This window comes from Mytilus trossulus, chromosome 5 (assembly GCF_036588685.1).
Source record: "Mytilus trossulus isolate FHL-02 chromosome 5, PNRI_Mtr1.1.1.hap1, whole genome shotgun sequence".
Lineage (NCBI taxonomy): Eukaryota > Metazoa > Mollusca > Bivalvia > Mytilida > Mytilidae > Mytilus > Mytilus trossulus.
Genome location: NC_086377.1, coordinates 64,842,041 through 64,868,481, shown reverse-complemented (window position 1 = coordinate 64,868,481; position 26,441 = coordinate 64,842,041). Strand labels below are relative to the sequence as shown.

General features: G+C 33.9%; 2 protein-coding genes and 1 long non-coding RNA gene across 3 annotated transcripts; all 3 read left to right on the top strand.

The window, feature by feature from the left end:
* Positions 1–6,279: 6,279 nt before the first annotated feature.
* On the top strand, positions 6,280–8,201 carry LOC134719065 (probable palmitoyltransferase ZDHHC24). Its single transcript, XM_063582009.1, has one exon. The coding sequence runs from the start codon at positions 6,309–6,311 to the stop codon at positions 7,152–7,154; it is 846 nt and encodes a 281-aa protein (XP_063438079.1). The 5' UTR covers positions 6,280–6,308; the 3' UTR covers positions 7,155–8,201.
* Positions 8,202–9,377: 1,176 nt separating this feature from the next.
* LOC134719059 (uncharacterized) lies at positions 9,378–13,250 on the top strand. The gene is made up of 3 exons (XM_063581999.1): positions 9,378–9,551; positions 11,100–11,261; positions 12,217–13,250. Exons 1-3 carry the CDS (start codon positions 9,476–9,478, stop codon positions 13,083–13,085), a joined length of 1,107 nt encoding a protein of 368 aa, XP_063438069.1. The 5' UTR covers positions 9,378–9,475; the 3' UTR covers positions 13,086–13,250.
* A 2,364-nt stretch (positions 13,251–15,614) lies between these two features.
* Positions 15,615–23,325, top strand: LOC134719058 (uncharacterized). Its single transcript, XR_010107488.1, has 4 exons — positions 15,615–15,720; positions 19,158–19,255; positions 21,425–21,501; positions 22,323–23,325. It is a non-coding gene; the product is annotated as an uncharacterized LOC134719058 (long non-coding RNA).
* Positions 23,326–26,441: the final 3,116 nt, after the last annotated feature.

Sequence of the window (26,441 nt, the reverse complement as noted above, 5' to 3'; positions counted from 1 at the left end):
ATTTTTATTTCACAAATTACAGGCGAAATAAAGGGCATACAATCAAAGTGACATAATTGGTAATTAGAACAATAAAATCACAGTGTACATGTACAGTGCTGTAAATATTTATTCAGTAATTAAGCATTTGTGAGAGTCATACTGCCAAAAAAATACACGGTATTGTGAAAAAAGAAGAAGAGTACTGATAGATCCATGTTTTACTCAAGTTGCTCGGATACTAATAATTAAACAAATATTTTTTGTATCTATTCTATATTGTCAAAACTACATATGTACAGTTATGCTACACTTGAAATCTGCAACTTTCTAAGTTAATGGCTACAAGCGTACGTGCTGATCTTATCTATCTTCGTGCATATTCATTAGCTATGTAGGCGTGTCAGTTAAAATTTCAAAAAAAAAAATTGGAATATCTGTCCGTCTATCTTAATTTTTTAAAGAGTGAACACTTATTCTTAATTTACAAATTCTGTAGTTCTAAATATTTTTCTTTTTTAAAACTATTTTTTATAGTGTGACAGTTAGGAGTTAGGATTATTATGTCGTTATTATTTCCATTGTTTAAAACTCTTAATTTCATTTTGCTTTATATTTAAAGATTAACGTGATGCTTATTCAGTACATATTTGTTAAATTGCATAGCTTTTGCTATCTGAATTCATTGGTTAAAGATACTTTTTTGAATTGTAAAGTTTGATATTTGCATCGTTGCAAAACTTTTGATTACATTCTGCGAGAAACTTATATATTTTATATAACAATGTATAACTGGTTTTAGATTATTATGGAGAAACCTATGAGGACTGACATTCAGTCAAACCAAGAAAGCCAAGCTTTCCAACCATCAGTTAGGTTAATGCATTAGCTACATGCCATCTTAATACGGGTAACTTGAAGTCAATAAATGCTCCATTTCTGCTGTTGGCTTTACCTGGAAAAAAAGTTGTATTTTGATGATTAAATTATATGTTGTTTTCACTGTTTTTGGGTTTCTTTTACTTAGATATTTTATAGTGCTTTTACATTTGGCATCAATCGTCTCCTATAAATCAGTTCTCTAACTAGAACAAGCTGTGATCCGCATACCCGAATCTCCAACAGAATTGTTCCTGCTACAATAGAAAAAAGGAGGGGCGGACAGGTGGTACCTTTCTCCTTTCCGAAGTCCCGCCCCTTTCTCTTGTCACCCATCCTATAAACATAATAACACGTACTTATGTACAATGATATCTTGCTATTTATGGCTCGTCCCCGTCTAATTGTCCTTAAAACAAGATAGAAGTGTTGTTTCTTTTGCTTCAAGAACCTCAATAACCTTTTTACTGTCAGGCTTAGCTGTCTGTTTGCCTTGAATGTGTAAGACTAATGCACGCCGTTTCTCGATCTTTATATAGAAATACAAAACAACGTGTGAAATACATGAATACATGGAATGTGTGTGACACTAATAGTGCAATTTCATTACGAACCCAATTCATTTTAAATGTATGCATGGTTGCCGAAAAAACACTGCTTGTAAAATAGGACAATAAAATTAATTAGATTGAAAAGAATACGGGATGCAATCATAGCGAAAATGCATATACAAGCAGCCGTGGAAATCAAACAGAAACCAGTTTGTTGAATACAATTATTTCATAAAATGGTTCTCAACGAGTCTACAAAACTTAAAACAACATAATTAGCTGACATGATTCAGCGGAGAGAAAAAAAATCTTTTTATGTTTCAGAGAATAAACAAAGAAGAAGAATTATTTTCACGCACAACTCTTATTTTCACGCACAACTATCCCTGCCTATGTTCCAAGTGTAATCTGTTTCTGAATATTATTGGACTGTACAGAAAATGTGGTTCTGCTAATACGCACACAACCCATCCGTTTACATCAAATAGAGTACATATTTTTATCAAACACTTTTACTACTGACGCGAAAAAAATGTGTTGGTATTTTTTTTTACATATAGCTGCATTAAAAATGTGTCTTTAAGAACCAATTGTGCCCCTCTTCTTGTCGACTTGTTCCTTTATTATTATGAGACTTCCTTCATACAGGAACTTCTGAGGAAAAAGATAACTTAACGGTTTTCGCAATATCCTTTAACTTACTTTCCGCTATTTAGATGATGTTCTCTCATCAATCTAATCAAAAACCAATCTCTCATCGCTCCGGTTTTCTAATATCACGGTAGTACGGGGCGCCGAATGGGACTCTTGTGGTTTTGTACAAAATTCAATTCTGTCATAACAAAATCATTTTTGTCTTACAAAACTATGTGCTACAGACTTGTTTTGTGAGAACTTCAATTTTGTGATGACAAAATTCATTTGTGTAGACAAAATTCATTTTTGTCATGACAAAATTCATTTTTGTAGACAAAATTCATATTTGTCATGACAAAAGTCAATTTTGTCTAAAAGGTATGCAAATATAAACATATTTGCATACAAAATTGACTTTTGTTACCTGATATGGAAATTAAATCACAAAAGTCAATTGTGTGAGGTAAGATTCAATTTTGTGAGACAAAATTGACTCTTGTGTCACAAAATTAACTTTTGTGAGACAAAATTGACTTTTGTGAGACAAAATTCAATTTTGTGAGACAAAATTTAATTTTGTCAATTTTGTTGAGACAAAAGTCAATTTTGTTAATTTTGTTGAGACAAAAGTCAATTTTGTCAATTTTGTTGAGACAAAAATCAATTTTGTCAATTTTGTTGAGACAAAAGTCAATTTTGTTAATTTTGTTGAGACAAAAGTCAATTTTGTTGAGACAAAAGTCAATTTTGTTGAGACAAAAGTCAATTTTGTTGAGACAAAAGTCAATTTTGTTGAGACAAAAGTCAATTTTGTTGAGAAAAAAGTCAATTTTGTGACGACAAAATTCATTTTTGTGACGACAAAATTGACTTTCGTGAGACAAAATTGACTTTCGTGAGACAAAACCCAATTTTGTTGAGACAAAATTCAATTTTGTTGAGACAAAATTCAATTTTGTTCAGACAAAAGTCAATTTTGTCTCACATGGGTCAATTTTGTCTCACAAAAGTCAATTTTGTCTCACAAAAGTCAATTTTGTCAATTTTGTTGATCACATTGGTCAATTTTGTCATTTTTGTTGAGACAAAAGTCAATTTTGTCAATTTTGTCTCACAAAAGTCAATTTTGTCAATTTTGTCTAACAAAAGTCAATTTTGTGTTACAAAAGTCGATTTTGTATGCAAATTAGTTCACAGAAACCAAACTAAACTAATTTGAATACAAAATTGACTTTTGTCGCCCAATTTTCAAATTAGGTAACAAAAGTCAAGTCTGTGTAACAAAAATGAATTTTGTCATGATAAAAGTGACTTTTGTCTGCTGATAGAGAATTTTGTATGACAAAATTTTAAATTTGTAGTATGATACAAATTTTGTTAAACTGAACTCATTTTTGTTGAACAAAAGTCACTTTTGTCCGTACAAAATTGAATTTTGAGTACAAAACCACGAGAGTCCCATTCGGCGCCCCGTAGGTAGCGTGGGAGTTAATTTTATTGCAAACTAACTGGGTGTACATTCAGTTTAGAACATATCTTTAACTTAACCCCTACCAAACTAGACAAACGTAATGCCACCGCTACTTCCATGCAAGGGTAAAGTGTTAAAAAAAATGATTAAGTTAACAGAGTTTTTAAAGTACAATTTGATTGCAAACTCCCACGCGACATATCAGAAAACGGGAGCGATGAGAGATCGGTTTTTAATTAGATTGTTCTCTCATTAAATAATTTAAAATTTCGTGCCTATGTTGAACAAATCTATCTTATCGAAAAAGGATACAACAGATATACAGTTAAGTCTGCCTCATATTTTGACTGACATCTAAAAATTGACACTAAGGGTCGGTTAAAAATAAAACTTTACGACAGAAGAGATGATTTCATCTTCCAAATTGTGAACTTTTAATTTCTATACAGCAATATTCCAACAGCGCGTGCATTCGGAGTATATATCTACCAATTGCTACGATATTCCCGGGCTTGCATTTCCTATTATGATTTTGATAGAGGATTGCTGCTGACAAGGAAGCTATAGTTAAACCAAGAATTCCAAACGATGAAGTTGAAATCATCCCTTTGTAAATTCTACGGACACCATCACGAAATATTGTCACACAATCACGTTATGGAATAACCGTTTCACAGATGATGTCGGATATGTTCCTTGCGTCGTAACTACAATACCCTGCCCTTTTCACGAATGTTTCCTACCTAATTCGACTATTTTCCGGATTGTTCATAAAATGAACAACACGACGGGTGACACATGTTTAGCAGGCCATTGTCAGTTTATTTTCGATCTACTGTGACTGACATTATTTGATTTCTGTTTGCTGTTTTATAAGAGACACTACCACTGGACAATACATTCTCTGTGACAGATGTGGTAAAATGTTTTGGATTCATTTTTCACGCTGTAATTGCTTCACATGATTATTTCAACGAAACACATGATAACTTTTGGTACCTTTCATCCCTCTTTTATTTCAAATTGCATTGTGTCGTTCTGAACAGGCCTGAGATATTTGCCACCGGACATTTTGCTATCAAATTGTACTTTAAAAACTCTGTTAACTTAATCATTTTTTTTAGCACTTTACCCTTGCATGGAAGTAGCGGTGGCATTACGTTTGTCTAATTTGGTAGCGTTAAGTTGGAGGTAGGTTCTAAACTGAATGTACACAAAGTTAGTTTGAAATAAAATTAAATCATTAGAATTAATGAGAGATTTAAGAAAACCAGACAGGGGAAATGAAAACAAAATAACAAACACCATTCAGATCCAGTTACATATTTTTTTCAATACCTCTGAGTAAAAAGAATATTTCTTTATATTCAGTAACGTCATCCCTTTTCTGTCAAATTCTATGCATATATAGGTCAAGTTTAAAACAGTTAACATATAAAAAAAAAAAAAAAAAAAAAACAAGGATTGTGACATGGAACTCAATTAACATGCAGGCGGAGTCACTTTAAATTAAAATCCTGAAAATTGTTAGTTTTTAGTCTTTCTCAGTATATATATATATTTGTAGGATCCTTTACTATAGATAATTGAGCTGATCTGTAACAATAACATCTCCATGCCTCATATATTATGTACTGTAGTACGTCGCTAGATTAAAACTGACGAGGAAAGGTAACACACGGCCACCGAAAGCTTTATTTTAGTGAAGCCCAGATGGTCGTGCATGTGGTCTAGCGGGACGGCTACAGTGCACGTGTTTTGGTGTCACGATAGCTCAGTAGCATGGGTTCGAATCCCGGCGAGGGAAGAACAAAAAAATTGCGAAAGCAAATTTACAGATCTTACATTGTTGGTTGATGTTTATGATGATATATATATAAGAGATTGTAATGAATTAGTGAGGAATATTAGTTTCACAGTTGTTATCCATTCGTTTCAATGATGTAATGCGGGTTTGAGTTTTTGAAGTTGCCATTTGATAACGAATTTTCCGATTTTAATTTTCCTTGGAGTTCGGTATTTTTGTAATTTTACTTTTTATTAGCACTTTTTTGGAGCTTTTTATTTACTAATTTAATAAAAATAATTGTTTTCTCGCTAACTCTTAATAATTTATATATACATTTTTGTCTCCATTTCAAGTTATCAGGCCTTTTCCCTGCTCCTTCTCTCTTTTCTCTCACCACCTCTATGCCTGACTCGCACTACCCTGTCCGCCCCTCATAGTGGGTCTTATTGGGGTCTAAGCGTGACGCGGGATTGCCGATTTTTCTTAAGCGTGAAACGTGAAAGTCAAATTATTGTTTCGTGAAAACGGGAAATGAGGTCTTGCGGGACCTGGGAAATGAAAAAAAAAAGAGAATTGCTTACGTACATAGTGTAAGCGGGATACGGGAATCTGACAAAACAGCTGTAAGCGGGATCCGAGATCGGATCCCCCAATGAGACCCCCCTCATATTACCAGCAGTAAGATCCAGCCTACGAACAGTTTAAGTTATATTTATAGATTTTAATTAAAGATTGGCTGCTCGCGGCAAAATGCTAAATTAACAGTCAAATTTCAATACTACCATAAATTTACAATACTACCATAAATAGTCCAAAAAATTTCATCAGATGAATCTGAAATTTGAGGCCCAAATCGGCACTTATCGGACGTACTCCTTTCCCACATGTCTAAATGTATTATTTTACAGAGCATAATCCCGGAAATTCTTTCAACACCTAAGCCGTCTATCGTTTATTTTTTAGACTCCGACCTTTTTGTAAACAAACAAATACAGGCACCGGCATGGCATTGAACGTGAATTTTCTAAAGTTTCATACTAAAAATGCATCAGAAACATTCTTATTTTATGTTTTTATCATCGGAGGATTGTTTCTTGTGTGGTATGAAGCTTTTCACATTCTTCCATACTATGTCAACAAAGGTACAACGAATAACCCAAACTTTCATTTGTTTTTCGCTGTGTGGTTTGCTGTGAATATTTTTGGAAACATGTATAAAATGGTATCAATAGATATTACAGGAAGACATATCATTTCTCCGACTGGAGATGCACCGAAAGGCTGGAAATACTGTCCGGAATGTGTGAAGAACCGGCCGGAAAGATCGCATCACTGCCCACTCTGTGATGTTTGTGTTCTGAAAAGAGACCATCACTGTTTCTTCGCCGGTTACTGTGTTGGTTACCATAATCACCGTTATTACGTTGCCATGGTTTTCTATATATCTGTTGCAGCTATTTATGGAAACATTTTCAATTTTGAATTTGTACGTGACGTGAAAGGAGAACTTGGTATTTGGGGGATACTTTCTTTCCTCCTCCCACACGTTGGTTTTCTCCTCGGAGGGGACGATTTCTACGTTACTGGAATAACAATGCTGACATTCATTGGATTTTTATTGCTCATCTTGTTTCTATGGTTACTTGGTATTCAAATAAATCAAATATTGAAAGGACAAACGAAATTTGAAGCAAAGAAAGGAATCACTACATATAGTGTTGGACTGAAGAGAGTTTTGAGGGAAATCGGTGGTAAAAACTGGTTCCTTATTTTGCTGAATCCATGGATACCGTCTGATTTACCAGGAGATGGAACTTCATTTGAAAAAAATGAGACAAAAACGTTATAATCGTCATGACTGAGACTATGGTAACATGTGAAATATATACTGACAGCCTCAAGAGATGTTAATCTGGTGCCTTTTGGGTTTATAAATAAAAAAAGAAATCCGTGGTATTTTGTGTGTGTGCAGCAATTCAAGTTATACTAATGATTATAGTTGTATGTTTTAAAAGCAATCAATTTACATGGCAGTGCTTATTTGTGAAAGGTTAATTTATTTTTGTATACATTTTGTATTTCGTTTGTGCATGCATATGTGTTTAGTTTTTCATTGAAATACATATAGAAAGATAATTATTTTAGTGTATGATCATTTATGACTATACATTCTTAAACAGTATTAATACCCAGTAATTTAGCTACTGACTGATTCAGATAGAAAGTTTCCTTTTGATTATGTCATAATACATTGTACATTTTAATACAGACCATGTGACCATGGTGAGTGTGTCAACAGATTGAAGGTTTTCAGAAAACAAGTTCCCCGTTTTTACACGTCTTCAAGATTGATTGGGGATTGCTTACACGTCTTGAAGATATGAGAATTTGAATGGAGCATATAGAAAAGAGAATTATGTGCAAAATCTACAAACAAGACAATCAATTAAAAAAATATCTGAATGTATGATATGAAAATATAGTTTAAAATAACAGGGTACTAAAATGCATGACTGTTAACATGGTAATAATAAATAAAAATATAAAGAATACCGAAAAATTACATGAAAAAAAGAGGAGTACAGAAGTAAAGGACCATATAGACCCTCAGATATGACTCTTTCATGTCTTTAATCTACCCCTATAGTACAGTATTTGTTCCCTCTCTAAACACTGAATGGTAATATTCTTTTACACAGCATATACATGTAGGTGTATTTGCCATGGACCCCTTAATGGAAATCTTAACTCGGTAACTCACAAGCGGGAGAAAAGAAGACGCGATTGCAGTAACGACAATTGCAACATCCGTTGTATTCTCTGAATCAAATATTCCATAACGGACATTTGGTTCAAACAATTAAAGCACGGGGTACTAGATCTGTAGTGATGAATTAAACAAATTTAAAACATTAATTCCAAAAACAACGTTTTCTAAAGTCCAGCTGAATTATAATGTGCACGATTTATGAACCAGAATGAATTCATTTTGTGCATGTTGACTTAATTAAGGCGTCAACTAAATTAAGGTCAGTTGAAAGGTGTTGACGATCTATAACATGTGTTGTACTTCCTAGTTAATGTCGTATGCAACGTCATGAACATTGTGGTCGGTGTCTCTATTGACAACTAAGGTTAGAAAGAGGTCGAAGATACTGAAACTTGTAAGTCGGAAACAAACTGACAAGTATTATACCAACTTTTGACGGATAAAAACAAACAAAAGAATTAACAAAAGAATACCAACAGCTTACTCCCAAACAGAGCATAGAAATGTAAAGACTACGAAACTTAACCCTGACAAAAACCGAGGTGCTTCAGGTACGTGCTTCGGAAGGGTAGACAGATCCTGCTTCATGAACATGTGACACCTGTCGTGTTGCTCATGCTAGTACAAACCTGGTCAATCTAAATTGCCCTTCATTTATCCATCTATAAATATAATTCAACAAGATAATATCTGAGTCATTAAGATATGCTGTATTAGAGGTCTATATTAAAAGCAGAATTGTCGAGAAGGTGTTCTGGAATTCTTTTTATGCGTGCTCACCTCGTATGCTAGTGTCATAATTTCGAATATGTGAGTTGTTAGCAATTAGGAATAAGACGAAAGACTGTCCAGTCCGATATCAGAATAGATTCCCAGGGTATGTCGTGGAATGTCTCCCTGTCGACTATTAGCTTGCGAACAAACACGTTCAAAATTCGACTGAACGTTTCGGTCTAGTACAAAGTATGATTCATATTCATAGATTCTTGTCCGGATATGTATGTTATAGTTGCCACTGTACGTTAAACACTTGTCCATTTGGATCATTAGGTTGACTTAGGTTAATGCCTGTGCTATAGTTTTATAAGTTCTAAGGGCGTAAACCACTCGAAATACTCAACACTCATTGACATGATGTACTCTTAATGTACTATAGTAAGTAACAATTGTATATAGTTGTGACTTCCTGCTGTAACATACGGATATAAAGGAGATGAGTAGCATACCTCAATGAGACAACCGTTATATATACATTGTATTTTAAACAACGTATCAAAACCATTTAAACGCTTTTCACTTACAATATTGAAGTGGTTTATTTTTCATACTTATGAATTTGTATATAATCTTTGTCATAAATTATGAGTAATTTATTATTGTTGATGTAATTAACTGGTAACATGAAGACATGTGTAATAGTCAGTCAGATTGTGCTCTTTGTTTGTTTGGTCTGTGTGTCTGGTAAAAGAGGGAGACGTATGTATTCATTATATCATTTAGATATATGTACATATTTACAATCTAAATTTCAAAATGTGTATGACAATTTATAATTCTGCAGGGTCGGGTCAAGTGTTTGTGAACCCCGACCGATTCAAACCCAGTCAAATCATCTATAATTTTAATTGATAGATTTGTTATTCCTCTTAGCACGCGGAACCAATGAGTAAGAGTAAAGACTGGTCGTGTTAGAGTCGAGAGAATGTCATTGTGTCCGGGCGTGTGACACGTCTTCCTGTGGACTGTGACCTATCACATTAAAATTAATCCGGTTTAGCCAGGCCATGCCTTGAAATCCTCGCTGAATCCACGGTCATGTACCAAATGGTCAATATCAACCATCCGTGCTTATAGTTTGCTCTATGGGTTGTTTGCAAACTTTCAACGGAGACAATGTCTTGTCATGGGTATAGTATACAAAGCTGGGTTAATATTCTTACAAATATTAACCTGTTCTCGTCTTGAGTATATATACTCAAGTACATGTTTATGCATTTAATTAGCGAAGTCATCTATGATGGCATCGTTATCCAAATAAATGATTGCCCGAGAAAACAAATAAATGGGGTGCTTTCCTGTTAATTTGTTTATACTACCTTTTATCTATTATTTGCGTTACTTTGTTATTTATACGCCCGTCAAAATTTGGACGGGACGTATTATGGTATACAAATGCCCGGCGTCCGTCTGTCCGCTGTCCACATGTCGCACCGTAACTTGAGAACCGCTTATCCAAATTTTATGAAACTTAACATAGTTGCTCGATTTGTATAATGTTTGGTGAAAATAAGATTTAAACTTTAATTGTTGAGGTACGGGACTTTATAACTAAAACAGGGGTGTGCATTTTTCACATCTCGCGCTGCATCTCAAAAACGATTTCTGATTATTGCTTTAAACTTCACACACTTCTTAATTATATTCATCTTAAGATCTGTATACTTTTTGGTGATGATTCAAAATTTTATTTTGGAGATATTGAGTTTTTTGTTAAAAAGAGGGGTTTTTCACATGTTGCATCGTATCTTAAAACCCATTAATGACTTTGGCTTAAAACTTTATACACTTCTTAGTTATATGATTCTAAAGATCTGTATACTTTTTGGTGATGATTCACATTTTTTTTTATAGAGTTATTGATTTTTTTTGTATCTCAGAAACTATTTATGTTTATTGCATAAGACTTCTCACACAAGACGAAGGGCTTTTTATTATTTTTTCTAAGAAACTTTTGGCACTTGGTAGCCAATTAAAACAGTGTTTACATGTAACAGTTAAACTTATAGTACCAAATTAAAAATAAAGATTAATTTTGATAAAAAGAAACGGTTTATTTCTTATCAATGCATACACTATATGAAACAGATTCTTTCGTCGATGCTTAATTAACAGTCGATCAAGCTAGATTTCAAATGGTTCGAAAGTAAGAGAATTCATTTATTGTAACTAGCAAATCGACCGTTCGATAAAATATTACTGTTTCGATTATGTTGAACTTCATGTTTGCTTATTCTCTTTATATAGCGAGACGCCGATGCTTTCTACCTAAAGAAATTGGAGTGTGTCGTGCACGCAAAACACGATATTATTTTAACCAGGAGACAGGAAGTTGTGAAGAATTTATCTATGGTGGTTGCCGTGGAAACAGAAATAATTTCTTTTCATTAGAACGTTGCAGAAGAGCATGTGAGTTTGAATTATTGTCTTCGTAATTCCTTGGGTAAGAGGTTCATAAGGGTAGAGGAATAAATGTTGTAGTACTGTCCTTTTCCGGGAAGTACTATTCATACCTTAAACAATTTTTTTTTCTATATTCAGTCAACATAATTATTTTTCATCTATAAGGGGCCGCGCACAGGGTTAAAGTCGGGAATAGCATTATCATGAAACAATACTAAATCCTACAGGTTAACCGGCTCAGATTCCTGACTTAGGACAGGTGCAAACAGATGCAGCGGGTTGAAACGTTGTGATAGGTACCAACCTTCACCCTTATCTAAAACAATATTTTTTTGGTAGCATCACAACATAAAAAGACACACTTTAAAATATCAATTGAATGAATAAAACATTATCCTGAAACAATATATGTGCAGGATTCTATAAGGAAACAATTAGGGATAATATTAACATGAAACAGTACAGGAAGTTATCAATACTACAATTGCCAAAAAATGAAGTAAGATATTTCAGAAAAATGATAAAATTATGTTAAGTACTATAGTATAATAATATAATATACGATTAAATGTTAGATTTTAAATATAGGTATTTTTTAAGAAGTGATCCTTTAAAAAAATTACTATAATTATGTTTAGGGAGCCATTGTATATTTTTATGAGGGGAAGGGAGGTGCTAGGATGAAAATGGGTTGCATTAAAAAAATTGAAACGTGTGTCATTTCCTTTAATTTTAATTCTATTCGGTCCATTTTTTTAATTTTTTTTATCCTGACTGTTTTATTTACAAAAATTGTCATTATGCCTTCTTTCTTTTTGCAAAGTTTCTCAGTCTGCTTTTTTTTTTAAATTTCATCGTAGTCGCCCCCTATCAAAAGCAAATGGTATCACCTTTAAACATGTATTTAATGGATATAAGAATCCGGTGAAAACACTCTTCTATTGCAAACTGTATTATGTAGGTGAACAAGGATACAACCAAGAATTTCATAACAGAGGACATGGATTGGATGGTCAAGATGGAGAAGACGGACAAGACGGGTTGTCCTTCAGAGGTTCAGGCGGAAGAGGTGGTAGACGAGGCCAGGGAGGAAGAGGTGGTAGACGAGGTCAGGGAGGTAGAGGAGGTTCTACAGGAAGACCAGGGAATTCAAACAACGCACCACTGAATGGTGTCCTTGAAGATAATGGAGGAATTGGCGGTGGTGGTAATGGTGGTAGTGGTGGTAATGGTGGCCGAGGAGGTAATGGAGGTACTTGGAATGGGGGAAATGGCGGCAATGGAGGACATGGCGGTAATGGTGGCAATGGTGGTAATGGTGGCGTTCCGGATGGCGACAATGACGGTGTTCGGAATGGAAGTAATGGTGGCAGTGGAGGTAATGGTGGCAATGGGGGTAATGGAGGTACTTGGACTGGAGGTAATGGTGACGACGGCGAGCGAAATGGTGGCGATGGAGGCGAGCGTTATGGTGGCAATGGTGGTCGGCGTAATGGTGGCGGAGGAGGTGGGCGTTATGGTGTCGGAGGCGGCGGGCGTAATGGCGGTACTTGGAATGGAGGTAATGGTGGTCATGGTGGTAACGGAGGACGTGGTGGTAATGGAGGACACGGTGGTAATGGTGGTAATTGGAATGAAGGTAATGGTGGTCATGGAGGACATGGTGGTAATGGCGGACACGGTGGTAATGGTGGTAATTGGAATGACGGTAATGGTGTTCATGGAGGCCATGGTGGTAACGGAGGACACGGTGGTAATGGTGGTAATTGGAATAAAGGTTATGGTGGTCATGGAGGACATGGTGGTAATGGAGGACACGGTGGTTATTAAGGGTGGTAATTGGAATGACATGCGCGATAGTGGCCGTTTTATCCGTATTTGATGGCTGATAAGGCGGATATTGTGGACATAGTGTAACTGACAAATAAACTATGAAATATTGACTTACTTTAATCATTGTTCATTTTATGGAATATTATAGCGTTTATAGCTTCATGTTGTTTTTATTTGCACAAGAAATGGACAACACAATAAACTCCGAAACATATAAATGAACCGAAATTAAAATACACAAGACTAACAATTCCCAGGGGTTCATGGCTTGGGTCAAGCGCAAAAATGATGTGAGGTTTAACTTGATTTGTGATATCTCAAACCTTCTCTTTATATATCCTATGAGGTATAAACAAACACACAACAATAGGAACTTTTGATATATCATTGTATTTTCGAATGCGGGTCTGGATCCGGTTTACAGAATAGAAATAATGTACAATGGACACAAAGTACAGAACAAAAGGCACAAACAAATAGAATACAGAAAAAGGCAACATTTAAAAAAGAGAGCATAACTACTGGGATATGACACCATAACGATTAGAATATATCGGAGTTGTTACAATATAAAGAATGATAGAGGTGTCACGGAATAGATGTTCCTTCATAATATAAATTCCAAATGGAAAAATATAGTGGAAAATTATTTCCACTGAAATAAATATTACAGCAAAAGTTCCTGAAGGAATAAATGGTATAGACTAATGCTTATAACAAAGTTGTCATTGGAATCTGTTATAGGCAAAACAAATAAACATGTACGTTGACAGGGTATTGAAATATTAAGAATAGATAAAACTGCATGAGAAAAATAGAATGAAAAAGTTGTATTCCGTGGACGGAGAGTATCAGACATTGTTTCAGCTCTTACAAACAGGTGGTCAAAACTCGAAAAGATTATTTCAATCTGACCAGTATAGTGACCTGGTATATATCATGGCTTCGAACCTTTCAAACATTAAATCTAACGACCTCCATCGTCATTTCTGTGTATCTGTGCATATAAGTCGATGTCACGCATTCTACTTGTGGACATTGCACCTGCTTCAAGTTTTTGTCGCTGTGATGCAGAGCACGATTGCTTACAACTGAAATTCCTACAGGCATAACTAACAGAAGTGATGTTATTTGTCTTATGTTTGAGTTACGACTGTGACCACTAAAACAATATACTATAGAAACGGAGTCTTCGTTATCAAATCAGACCAGTGCAGGTAAAAAAATATGATTTTAACGCAAACGTCATTACCGAATTACAAACGCAAACCGATTTCTTTGATCGACGAATAATATAAACGATAAACTGCAGTCCCTCGATCGGAAATGGCAAACAAACACACACTCACATACACATTATGTTTATGACATCTTACCGAGTAGATGGAATGTGATGCATCTTTTTTGTTTGTTTATTAAAAGTGGCGGATCATTAGGGGGAGGATCCGGGGGTTGGACCCCCCCCCTTTTTTTGGACAATTTAAATGGGGACATGAAGTTGGAACCTGGTCCTGGGTTGGGACACACACCCTTTTTAAATGGCTGGATCTGCCCCTGGGTTAGTGATACAATACAGGGCGCCGGCTCCACAAATGATCATAAGTGGGGCCCATTCCCTTTACAATGATCTACAATCAATCAAATTTTCACACAAAAAAGGGGGGGGGGGCGTTCATCCGAAATTTTGTTTTATTATCTCATATTTTTGGCACATTCAATGTATCAGTTTTATTATTTTCCGCAACCATTAAAATCCTCGAGTCGACTTAATTGAGATGGCTATTTATAATAATTTAATATCATTTCATCACATTATCAAGCATCTAAAATATTTATAAAAAATGATTTTCAAATCTGTAAAATCTATTGTTTAAATATCCTGACAGTGATAAACATAGTGTTATGCAACTACATCAAAAGCCGACAGACATGACAGACAATATGAATAGTTTTTTGCTATGAATTTCAAATGGACACATGATTTAACACTTTCAATTCTTACAAAACCAATTATTTGCCTTTGGAAGTTGAGTAAGCCACGGTCTAGCACAAGATATAAATATTACTAGAGAAACACAAACTTCTAATGTATATTGGGTTGAGCTAGATTGGATAATAAGGAATTGCATCTGTGCAACCAGAGACATATATACATATATGTCTCTGGTGCAACTTACATGATATTATTTAAATGAGAAAATACATAAATAAACACAATTACAATTCTCTATGTCACAGTAATTATTCTTTTTTCAACGGCTTAAATTCTCAACTATAATTCTAAAAATAATAAATTTAATTCCAGTGAGAAATAATTTAATCAGAGCTGACTAACAAGCAAATTTGCTATATTGTCGGTGCCTGTCAAATAGCAAATGTCCTATTTTGACGGTGCCGGTCAAATAGCCACTGCCAGCCGTGAGGTGATGACAGTTCGGAAAACGTAATACTTATTTTCTTACATTGGTTTTAACTGGTTTACGGTTTAGATTCAATCTCACATTTCCGTTCCGTATGATTTTAAAGATTCAGTAGATACTGACAAACAATTTTCTTCCAGTTGACCAGTTGAACTTAAAGTTCTCGACAGAAGGACAAAAGTCATGGGTGTAAAAGTACACATTGAATATTGGTAAGCATTTGTAAGTGTGATCACGATTTAAGGCATATGTGTTACCTGTGACTGTGAGAATGTAATGCAGAAATTCTCTAAGTAAATAAATTTTCTCAAACATTATGCCTTAGGTTATTGACATAGGCAGTGGTGAATCAAAAAGGTGTGTGTGTGGTGTTTCCGGTGGATCCAGCAATTTTCAAAAGGGGGTTCCCAACCCAGGATAAAGGGAGGGTTCCAACCACATGTCCCCATTCAAATGTATTGATCCTTTAAAAAAAGGGGGAGGGGTGGGGCTGGGTGGGGTGTTCTAATCCACGGAAACTCTTCCTCTTGATCCCATGCAGTTATGAATGTTTGAACTTAGATCTTTGAACTAACTTTTTGTAATTCACTTTCAGCTCGGGATGAGGTTACTTATCTAAGTATTTAGACCTCCGTAAGATTATACTGCAAGAGGTTCAGTATGCGGGTGTGTCTGGTACCAAGGGTAGACTGTGTAAGTTACTGGATACCAGTCTGTTGTAATACTGTCTTAGCTTACACCTACATCATAGTATACCCTACATCATGTACATGTACAATACATACATGGTGAACAAGTTGAAAGTCACCCTTGATGTTGTTTGAATCACTGTAATTAATGAGCAGAATCAATGCTACATTGAAAGTGAAAATGTCCTGATTTATGACCATGTGGATCATTAACAAACATTCACTAGTTAGTCAGACATGTCAAAGCTCAGTTAAATAAGTCTTAAATCTGCTTTTGACTCATAGAGGTCTAAATTTGTCTCCCTGTAATTTTAGACAATTCATGACTTCATTAAGTCTATTGGTGTTCATGGTGTTAAGCAAGATATATTTGACTTAAAGGAGAAGGTCCAGTAAGACCCTTTTTTGGCCCCAAATTATAGCACTTTTACAAAATTGTTTAAATGTATACTTTTAGTTATGTATTGGAAAGTAGAATGCTTCTGCCATAAATATGGGCTGTTTTTGACAAAACAATGCACATACAATGTATATCGGATACTAGCACCATTAAGTCATGCTAAATTACTGAAATCTTCACAATTCTAGCATTTTAGTAAAATTTTAGACGGTTTTCGTGTAAAACGAAAGTGGCCCCATTCGTGTTCATCCTTAATATTGAAATGTAAGTTGTATTTTACTATAATACATAACATATATAAAGGTTGAGGATGATAACAGATGCGGCCACTTTCATTTTTGACAAAAACCATCTGAAAAGTGGCAAGTTTTGGCATATATATATTTGGTAGAGTTTGCATATTTGAGCTTGAATCGGGGCGTTTTTAATGACTAAATAAAAAAAATGGTGTTTTGAAAAACCCAAGACATATGTTAATGACACAGAAATATTTTACTGCAATAAAATGTAGGATTAATTACCTACAACTGTTAAATTCAAGGGAATATATTTTTTTTTCGACCACCTACCTTCGTATACAACCAGATGTGACGTACCATGATTTGGTGGTATTACATCGAAAGAAAAATATGCATGAGAGTCTAAAAAAGCAGAAATAATTTTTATTTACTTTACAATGCAACAAACTACATGTATGACCACACTAAACATGCTAAATGAGGAAAATAAAGCTTGTGTCCATGAACTTTCAGACTGGTTTATGATGTCATTCATGTAGGTGGTGCACTTTGGCCGGCAAATAAAATGAAGCCTTTTCATAAACATAAATAGACTTAAACATGTTAAACAAGCTAAGTCTGTCATTTTCTGATTTAAAAAAGTCTGAAAAACGAACACACATTTTTCATGTTTTTTTTTATAAATACATTTTTTGACTTCTGTCATGTCCGTAAAGATGTTATTACAGTCTAAAACAAACAAAAATACTTGTTTATGTCTGAGCTCTGACTGGTTATGACTGTTTTGCTAGTGACTAGTGTTCTTAACCTTCTAACATGACTAAGTGACAATATAGATGTCAAATTATAGTTTCTAATAATACTGTTACTTTTGCAAATGTAAGTATTTGAAAGATTTGGGATATATATTAAATGCTGTTTTTGAAAAATAATCCTCTCCATGGGGACACTCTGTTTTGTTTTCCACCAGAAACTACCTTGTTTCACTGATTCACTCAAAAGGGTGATATTTCACTGTTTCAACTTGTATTTAGTGTACATTTTCCTATACCAATGAAAACTGCTGTTTCTTTACGTGTATACAATGTAGATCTGTCGTAAACCTAAACCAATGAAAACTGCTGTTTCTTTACGTGTATACAATGTAGATCTGTCGTAAACCTAAACAATGCAAACTGCTGTTTCTTTACGTGTATACAATGTAGATCTGTCGTAAACCTAAACCAATGCAAACTGCTGTTTCTTTACGTGTATACAATGTAGATCTGTCGTAAACCTAAACAATGCAAACTGCTGTTTCTTTACGTGTATACAATGTAGATCTGTCGTAAACCTAAACAATGCAAACTGCTGTTTCTTTACGTGTATACAATGTAGATCTGTCGTAAACCTAAACAATGCAAACTGCTGTTTCTTTACGTGTATACAATGTAGATCTGTCGTAAATCTAAACAATGCAAACTGCTGTTTCTTTACGTGTATACAATGTAGATCTGTCGTAAACCTAAACCAATGCAAACTGCTGTTTCTTTACGTGTATACAATGTAGATCTGTCGTAAACCTAAACAATGCAAACAGCTGTTTCTGTACGTGTATACAATGTAGATCTGTCGTAAACCTAAACAATGCAAACTGCTGTTTCTTTACGTGTATACAATGTAGATCTGTCGTAAACCTAAACAATGCAAACTGCTGTTTCTTTACGTGTATACAATGTAGATCTGTCGTAAACCTAAACAATGCAAACTGCTGTTTCTTTACGTGTATTCAATGAAGATCTGTCGTAAACCTAAACAATGCAAACTGCTGTTTCTTTACGTGTATACAATGTAGATCTGTCGTAAACCTAAACAATGCAAACTGCTGTTTCTTTACGTGTATACAATGTAGATCTGTCGTAAACCTAAACAATGCAAACTGCTGTTTCTTTACGTGTATACAATGTAGATCTGTCGTAAACCTAAACAATGCAAACTGCTGTTTCTTTACGTGTATACAATGTAGATCTGTCGTAAACCTAAACCAATGCAAACTGCTGTTTCTTTACGTGTATACAATGTAGATCTGTCGTAAACCTAAACCAATGCAAACTGCTGTTTCTTTAGAGTGTATAGATATGTTATCAACCTAAACCAATAGTAACAGCTGTTTCATTAGAGTGTATAGATCTGTTGTGTACCTTAACCAATAGAAACTGCTGTTTCATTAGAGTGTATAGATCTGTTGTGTACCTTAACCAATAGAAACTGCTGTTTCTTTATAGAGTGTATAGATCTGTTGTAACATGTTGTAATGTAGTGTCTGTTTGTTATATTTACAGCGGTGGGTGAGGTTATGGACCTCGGTACCAGGAGCTTCGCAGGGCTGTCCTTGCTGAGGTTCCTTCTGCTGAGGTCACAGGACAAGTTGGAAGGTCATGTAAGTATTAATTTAGTCTGCCCAAAATACTTTTTTTTATGATTTTCTCTAGCCCCAACTAACAAGTCTAACATGACATATTTTACCCCTATACTTTCATATTCGTATATATATATATATAACTCGTCTAAACATCAACTCAACAATGTTAGATCTGTAAATTTGCTTTCGCTTATTTTTTGTTCTTCCCTCGCCGGGATTCAAACCCATGCTACTGAGATACCATGACACCAAATCGCCTAGCTTCACAATAATAAATCTTTAGGTGGCCGTGTGTTACCTTTCCTCATCAGTTTTAATCTAACATCATACTACAGTATATATAAGGCATGGAGATGTTATTGTTACAGATCAGCTCAATTATCTATAGTAAAGGATCCTACAAATCATTGCAAGATACAGTCACATAAAATAATTATATTTATAAGTACATCTGAGTCGGTGACAACTCTATACAACAGATTTATTCATCGGATCACCAGCAGTAATGGTGATACATGGCTGTGTACATTATTACAACTCGTCTTAATTTCATCAATCCAACAATGTTAGATGTTATATATACGAGTCTAAATTGAAAACTACGTTCAAACCTATGATTGCGTTGTATAAAAACAGCAATTTTTATACGTGTGCTTGTAAATGAATTTTGTTGTAGAAGGGTCTAAATACAGCAGAAACAAAATTTTTCAAAAGACCAAAAAAGTGTAAAAGTATATTTAAACAAAACGAATTTGACTAACAGGTCGAACAACTGATGTTCTTTAACCCTGCTGACTGCCATTGGCGATTGACAAATAAACTTGATCACAAGATGTAACAAAACGGATCTTAATATAAATTTAATACAAAACAGAAAACAATTAACTTGTGGCCACGATGTTATGCCACAAACATAAGGTGTCAATATTTTTTTGAAGATGTTACTAAGTTGAAAAACTTGTGTCTAATCCATTTGTCTCTTTTTGGAAAAATAAAATATGTTTAAACTAATATTTTTTTTGTACACCAGATCCAGATTTCGACAATAAATTTCTCTTCAGTGATGTTAGGGATCGAAATATATGTATATGAATGTATATGAATCAATTGCTATATTAAAAAAAAAATCCTATATAAATTGGCATTGCACAGCAGTACATGTATCAATTTTACTGCACCAGGTGGTCATTTCAACAATGTCTTCAGCGATGCTTACAGCCAAAATATTTGGAAGGCAAAAGTTTTTAGCTACCCCAATTGAAGGCTTCTAGTCAAACCAAATTTGATCAGAATCACCTGTCACCACTTAAGAGCACCTTTTTGTATGCCCCCTTTACAGGAACTATGTTTTCTGGTCTGATGAACTTGAAACTTAGTACACATGTTCCCTATAGTCTATGATATAATCTTTCTAATTTCAATGCCTAATTAGAGTTTTGATTCCAATTTCATGGTCCATTGAACATAGAAAACTATAGTGCAAGTGGGGCATCTGTGTACTATGGACACATTTTTGTTACTGATTAAGAAAAGATAATGTTTTCTTTTGATGTTAGAATGTTTGTAGAATTAATTTGTTTATGTTGTTTAAATATAGTATTGTAGGTAGAGTTTACTCCCTTAATCATTTATTTTTTTCAAAGTATATTTTCTTCTGTCCTTGAATTTATCTTACATATACATGTATATAGAGTGTTCAGTCATCTATCTTTAATAGTTCAATGTCTTTAAAAATATTCATCAGACATGTCGATGCATGCAGAATTATATATAAACTTTTTTATTATTTATTAGTTAAATGTCATGCATGATATTCATAATATGCTTTACTGACATGAAGATATTTAAGTTACAATATAAAGTGCATTTAAATTGCATTACTTCATGTGAAGATAAAATAACATAAATATTGCATGGTGAATGAATCGGTATAAACAAAGGTAAAACTACAAATCATGAACAAAGGAAGATAACTCAAATTTTTAATTTGCCTAGCAAAACACAATTATATTTGATTCACAAAATTTCTAAACAAAAGCAACCTTTACCCTGGCTTCAGTGCTCACAAGTACTTTGATATTGTAAGGTTTTCATCCATCAGCAAATGATCAGAGCAATCTCATGTATGTTGATGTGTTTAACTTATTGATATATATAAATTGCATTCCCTGTTTTCTCTAATTACAGCATCATTTGAAGTAACAGTGAATGATAAGTTGATCTTCTCTAAACTGAAACTGGGCGGATTCCCTGCAGCTGAAGATGTATGATTATTTTTTAAGCGCACCTCTAATATAAAAAAGAAGATGTGGTATGATTGCCAATGAGACAACTATCCACAAAAGACCAAAATGACACAAACATTAACAATTAAATGATCAAAACTGTTATTTTTTTTTTATTATTTTCTATTGAAGATTGGGTAGCAAACTAGATATTTTTGATATTTATTTATGAGATTTTGCATTTCATTTTTATTAATTATTTTGTAAATAGTGATTCATGGATAATATATTGTCACATACTGGCTTGTAATGACTCCTTGGACAACTTAAGGAAATCTCTGAAGCAATGCATTTTCAATAGTAAAAGCACTTAAAACTAATGCAATATTCATAAAAGCTTTAAAATAGAGATATGAACACATGTTTAGAGGTATATGTCAAATCATGACTTTGAATCAAAAACTTTATTGTAGGACTGGTTTTTGATTATTAAAATGAACTACATGTATCTGGTATTTGGAAATTCTGTCTTAAATTTTCGGGTTTGATATGACAATTGGTTTCTGTTTGGAATAACAAAAAAAATATATTGTGGAGAAAAGGGTAGAACTTGGATTCACTGCAAAATATTTTACTCTCATCAGTTTGTTGATTATGAATATAGAATATGTTCACCCAGCCAAAATTTTGGTCACCTTGGCCAACTGGCTTGGCAACAATTATGTTTAGTCCCTGAAGTACAGTTCACATATGATCTTCAACAATGAGCAAAACCCTTATTTTAAAACAAGATATATTAATGACATATGGACATTACCAAACGTTATTCAATATAAAATAAATCTCATATTCTTTTAAAGGTTATTGCAAGTATCAGAGAAGCAGAGAAGGGTCTAGAAGCAAAAGAAATAACAACAGCTCAAAGCCCAGGATGTAGCATATTGTAAAACAGGAAGTGCAAAGAATTATGGGAAAACACAGGAAGATCAAATTTACAGTGATTGATTGAACATTTTGTTGTCATATAAGATTGGAACAATATAACTTGTTTGTTATATACTCATTTAAATTCATCCTCTTCGTATGAAAATAAAAACTTAAAATTTGTGTTTTTATTGGATGGTAAAAAGAGGTTGATTTAATGCGAGTTTATTTCAAACACAAATGATTGTTCTTGATCAAATAGCACATACTAGTATGAAAATTAATTTATTTATTGGTATATTTTATAATCATTTATTTTTCGTTTTGTGATAGATTGTTGTGAATATATTAATTAACACATTAACTTTATTTCATTAATTTGGTATCTACATGGTGACAGAATTTTTTGTTTTTTATTATATCTAGATCATAGTCATGATAGTACACTATCTTATATTAGTTTTTTTCATTTAAATTTTTTGACAATTATCTACAAAAAAACTCAGGAAAGTTTACAAGTTTGCCTAGAAGCAATTTTAAGAATTCCCCATTTTTTAAAAAAACATTTTGATCTGTTATTTAGGCTTATATATTACATGTTAAGGTTGAGGGTTATCTTATAAGAATTTGCATGAAGGAATTCAAAGATGTTTGTTTATAAAAGGTTCACTATTTGGCTCAACTGCTTGGAATTTTCAGTTTAAATGCAAAATTTGATGAATGAAGTATAGATGAATGAAGTATATATCTGTTATTTATTAATAAAACTTCTATAAATGTAAATTGTTTTTTATATACACTGCAGTGAATTTCCATAGACATAGATGTGTAATTTATAAGAAATCATCATTAACACTGTCTGTTACAAGTACTTATTATTTTAAGTTATCTGGTTAGGCCAAGAAAAATATTCTTGTTTATTAAATACCATTTTCAGTAGACTCCATTAAATGTCACTCTGGAATGGACAATGTTTGTCAGGTAATCAACAGAAATGTATTTTGCAACTGATCATGATCAGCAATAAGGTAACAGTTTTCTGATAAGGTCAATATAAATGTGTTCTGTTTTCTGGTGACTTTTATAATTTAATAGATTGCAATGAGTGATATTCTAGTTGAGACAAGACTGTTCAGACTATCACCAGAGTTGATAAATTCAGCTTTTGTGGGTTAAAGTTAAACTTTAATGTCGGCTATAAAAGGACCTGAAATGAAAAATGTAAAACAATTCAACAAGAAAACTAAGGGCCTAATTTATGTACAAAAAATTGAAATTAAAAACAATATGTAATACATCAACAAAAGATTAGTTAAGTTTTCTTATAAGAATAAGCAAAATGTTTAGTAAAGTGATATGTTATAGTGTCTTTCTATGTTGTGGTGTTACACTATTGTTTCAGGTAAGGGTGAAGGCGGATACATATTAAAAAGTTTAAACCCGCTGCATTTGTTTGCACCTGTCCTTAGAAATGAACCTGATGTTTAGTGGTTGTAGTTTGTTGATGTGTTTCATAAGTGTTTCTCGTTTCTGGTTTTTTATATAGATTAGAATGTTAGTTTTCCTGTTTGAATGGGTTTATACTAGTCATTTGTAGGCCCTTTAAAGATTGCTGTTCAATGTGAGCCAAGGCTCAGTGTTGAAGATCATGCATTGACCTATAATGGTTTACATTTACACATTATGACTTGGATGGAGTGATGTCTCATTGGCACTCATACCACATCTTGGAATATCTATTTAATTCTGGCTACAAACGGACCAATTGCCAGAATCCTTATTAACCTACAAAGAAGAAACGACACAACAAACAAGATGAAGAGTCACTCGTCCTGAATGAACTTATTCACATATGTCTATTCATCTGTCCAATAACATTGTTGGACATATTAAAGTTTACTTCTAATTGATACTTGGCTTCATACACTGTATGAAACGTTTTGACAGATTTCCATTTCTAAAAGGATTTTTATTTGTTGGTTAGCCATCAAGTTTATTCTGATTGAACTTTAGGCATTGTCATAAACTAACCAGGAGAATTGGTGCTATAAATAAGTCATGATAGTGATAGTTTAAATGGTTTCACATCTTGTCATGTTTGGTCATTTGATCTCTTATCAAAGGGTATGGTTTATATTCGTGGTGAAGACCATACGTTTTCACATGGTTGCTAACACCCACACCTTTTGTGATCCACTGGATAGTTGTTTATATTCATACGTTTACACATGGTTGCTTACACCCACGCCTTTTGTGATTTAGTGGATAGTTGTTTATATTCATATGTTTACACATGGTTGCTTACACCCACGCCTTTTGTGATTTACTGGATAGTTGTTTATATTCATACGTTTACACATGGTTGCTTACACCCACGCCTTTTGTGATTTACTGGATAGTTGTTTATATTCATACGTTTACACATGGTTGCTTACACCCACACCTTTTGTGATCTACCGGATATTTGTTTATATTCATACGTTTACACATAGTTGCTTACACCCACACCTTTTGTGATCTAAGGATATTTGTTTATATTCATACGTTTACACATGGTTGCTTACACCCACGCCTTTTGTGATTTACTGGATATTTGTTTATATTCATACGTTTACACATGGTTGCTTACACCCACGCCTTTTGTGATTTACTGGATATTTGTTTATATTCATACGTTTACACATGGTTGCTTACACCCACACCTTTTGTGATCTAAGGATATTTGTTTATATTCATACATTTACACATGGTTGCTTACACCCACGCCTTTTGTGATTTACTGGATAGTTGTTTATATTCATACGTTTACACATGGTTGCTTACACCCACGCCTTTTGTGATTTACTTGATAGTTGTTTATATTCATACGTTTACACATGGTTGCTTACACCCACGCCTTTTGTGATCTAAGGATATTTGTTTATTTGTTTATATTCATACGTTTACACATGGTTGCTTACATCCACACCTTTTGTGATCTAAGGATATTTGTTTATATTCATACGTTTACACATGGTTGCTTACATCCACGCATTTTGTGATCCACTGGATAGTTGTTTATATTCATACGTTTTCACATGGTTGCTAACACCCACACCTTTTGTGATCCACTGGATAGTTGTTTATATTCATACGTTTTCACATGGTTGCTAACACCCACACCTTTTGTGATCCACTGGATAGTTGTTTATATTCATACGTTTACACATGGTTGCTTACACCCACACCTTTTGTGATCCACTGGATAGTTGTTTATATTCATACGTTTACACATGGTTGCTTACACCCACACCTTTTGTGATCCACTGGATAGTTGTTTATATTCATACGTTTACACATGGTTGCTTACACCCACACCTTTTGTGATCCACGGGATAGTTGTTTATATTCATACGTTTACACATGGTTGCTTACACCCACACCTTTTGTGATCTAAGGATATTTGTTTATATTCATACGTTTACACATGGTTGCTTACACCCACGCATTTTGTGATCTAAGGATATTTGTTTATATTCATACGTTTACACATGGTTGCTTACACCCACGCCTTTTGTGATCTATGGATATTTGTTTATATTCATACGTTTACACATGGTTGCTTACACCCACGCCTTTTGTGATCTAAGGATATTTGTTTATATTCATACGTTTACACATGGTTGCTTACATCCACACCTTTTTGTGATTTACTGGATAATTGTTTATATTCATACGTTTGCACGTGGTTGCTTACACCCACACCTTTTGTGATGTAAGGATATTTATTTATATTCATACGTTTACACATGGTTGCTTACACCCACGCCTTTTGTGATCTAAGGATATTTGTTTATATTCATACGTTTACACGTGGTTGCTTACACCCGCGCCTTTTGTGATCTAAGGATATTTGTTTATATTCATACGTTTACAAATGGTTGCTTACACCCACGCCTTTTGTGATTTACTGGATAGTTGTTTGTATTCATACGTTTACACATGGTTGCTTACACCCACGCCTTTTGTGATTTACTGGATAGTTGTTTATATTCATACGTGTACACATGGTTGCT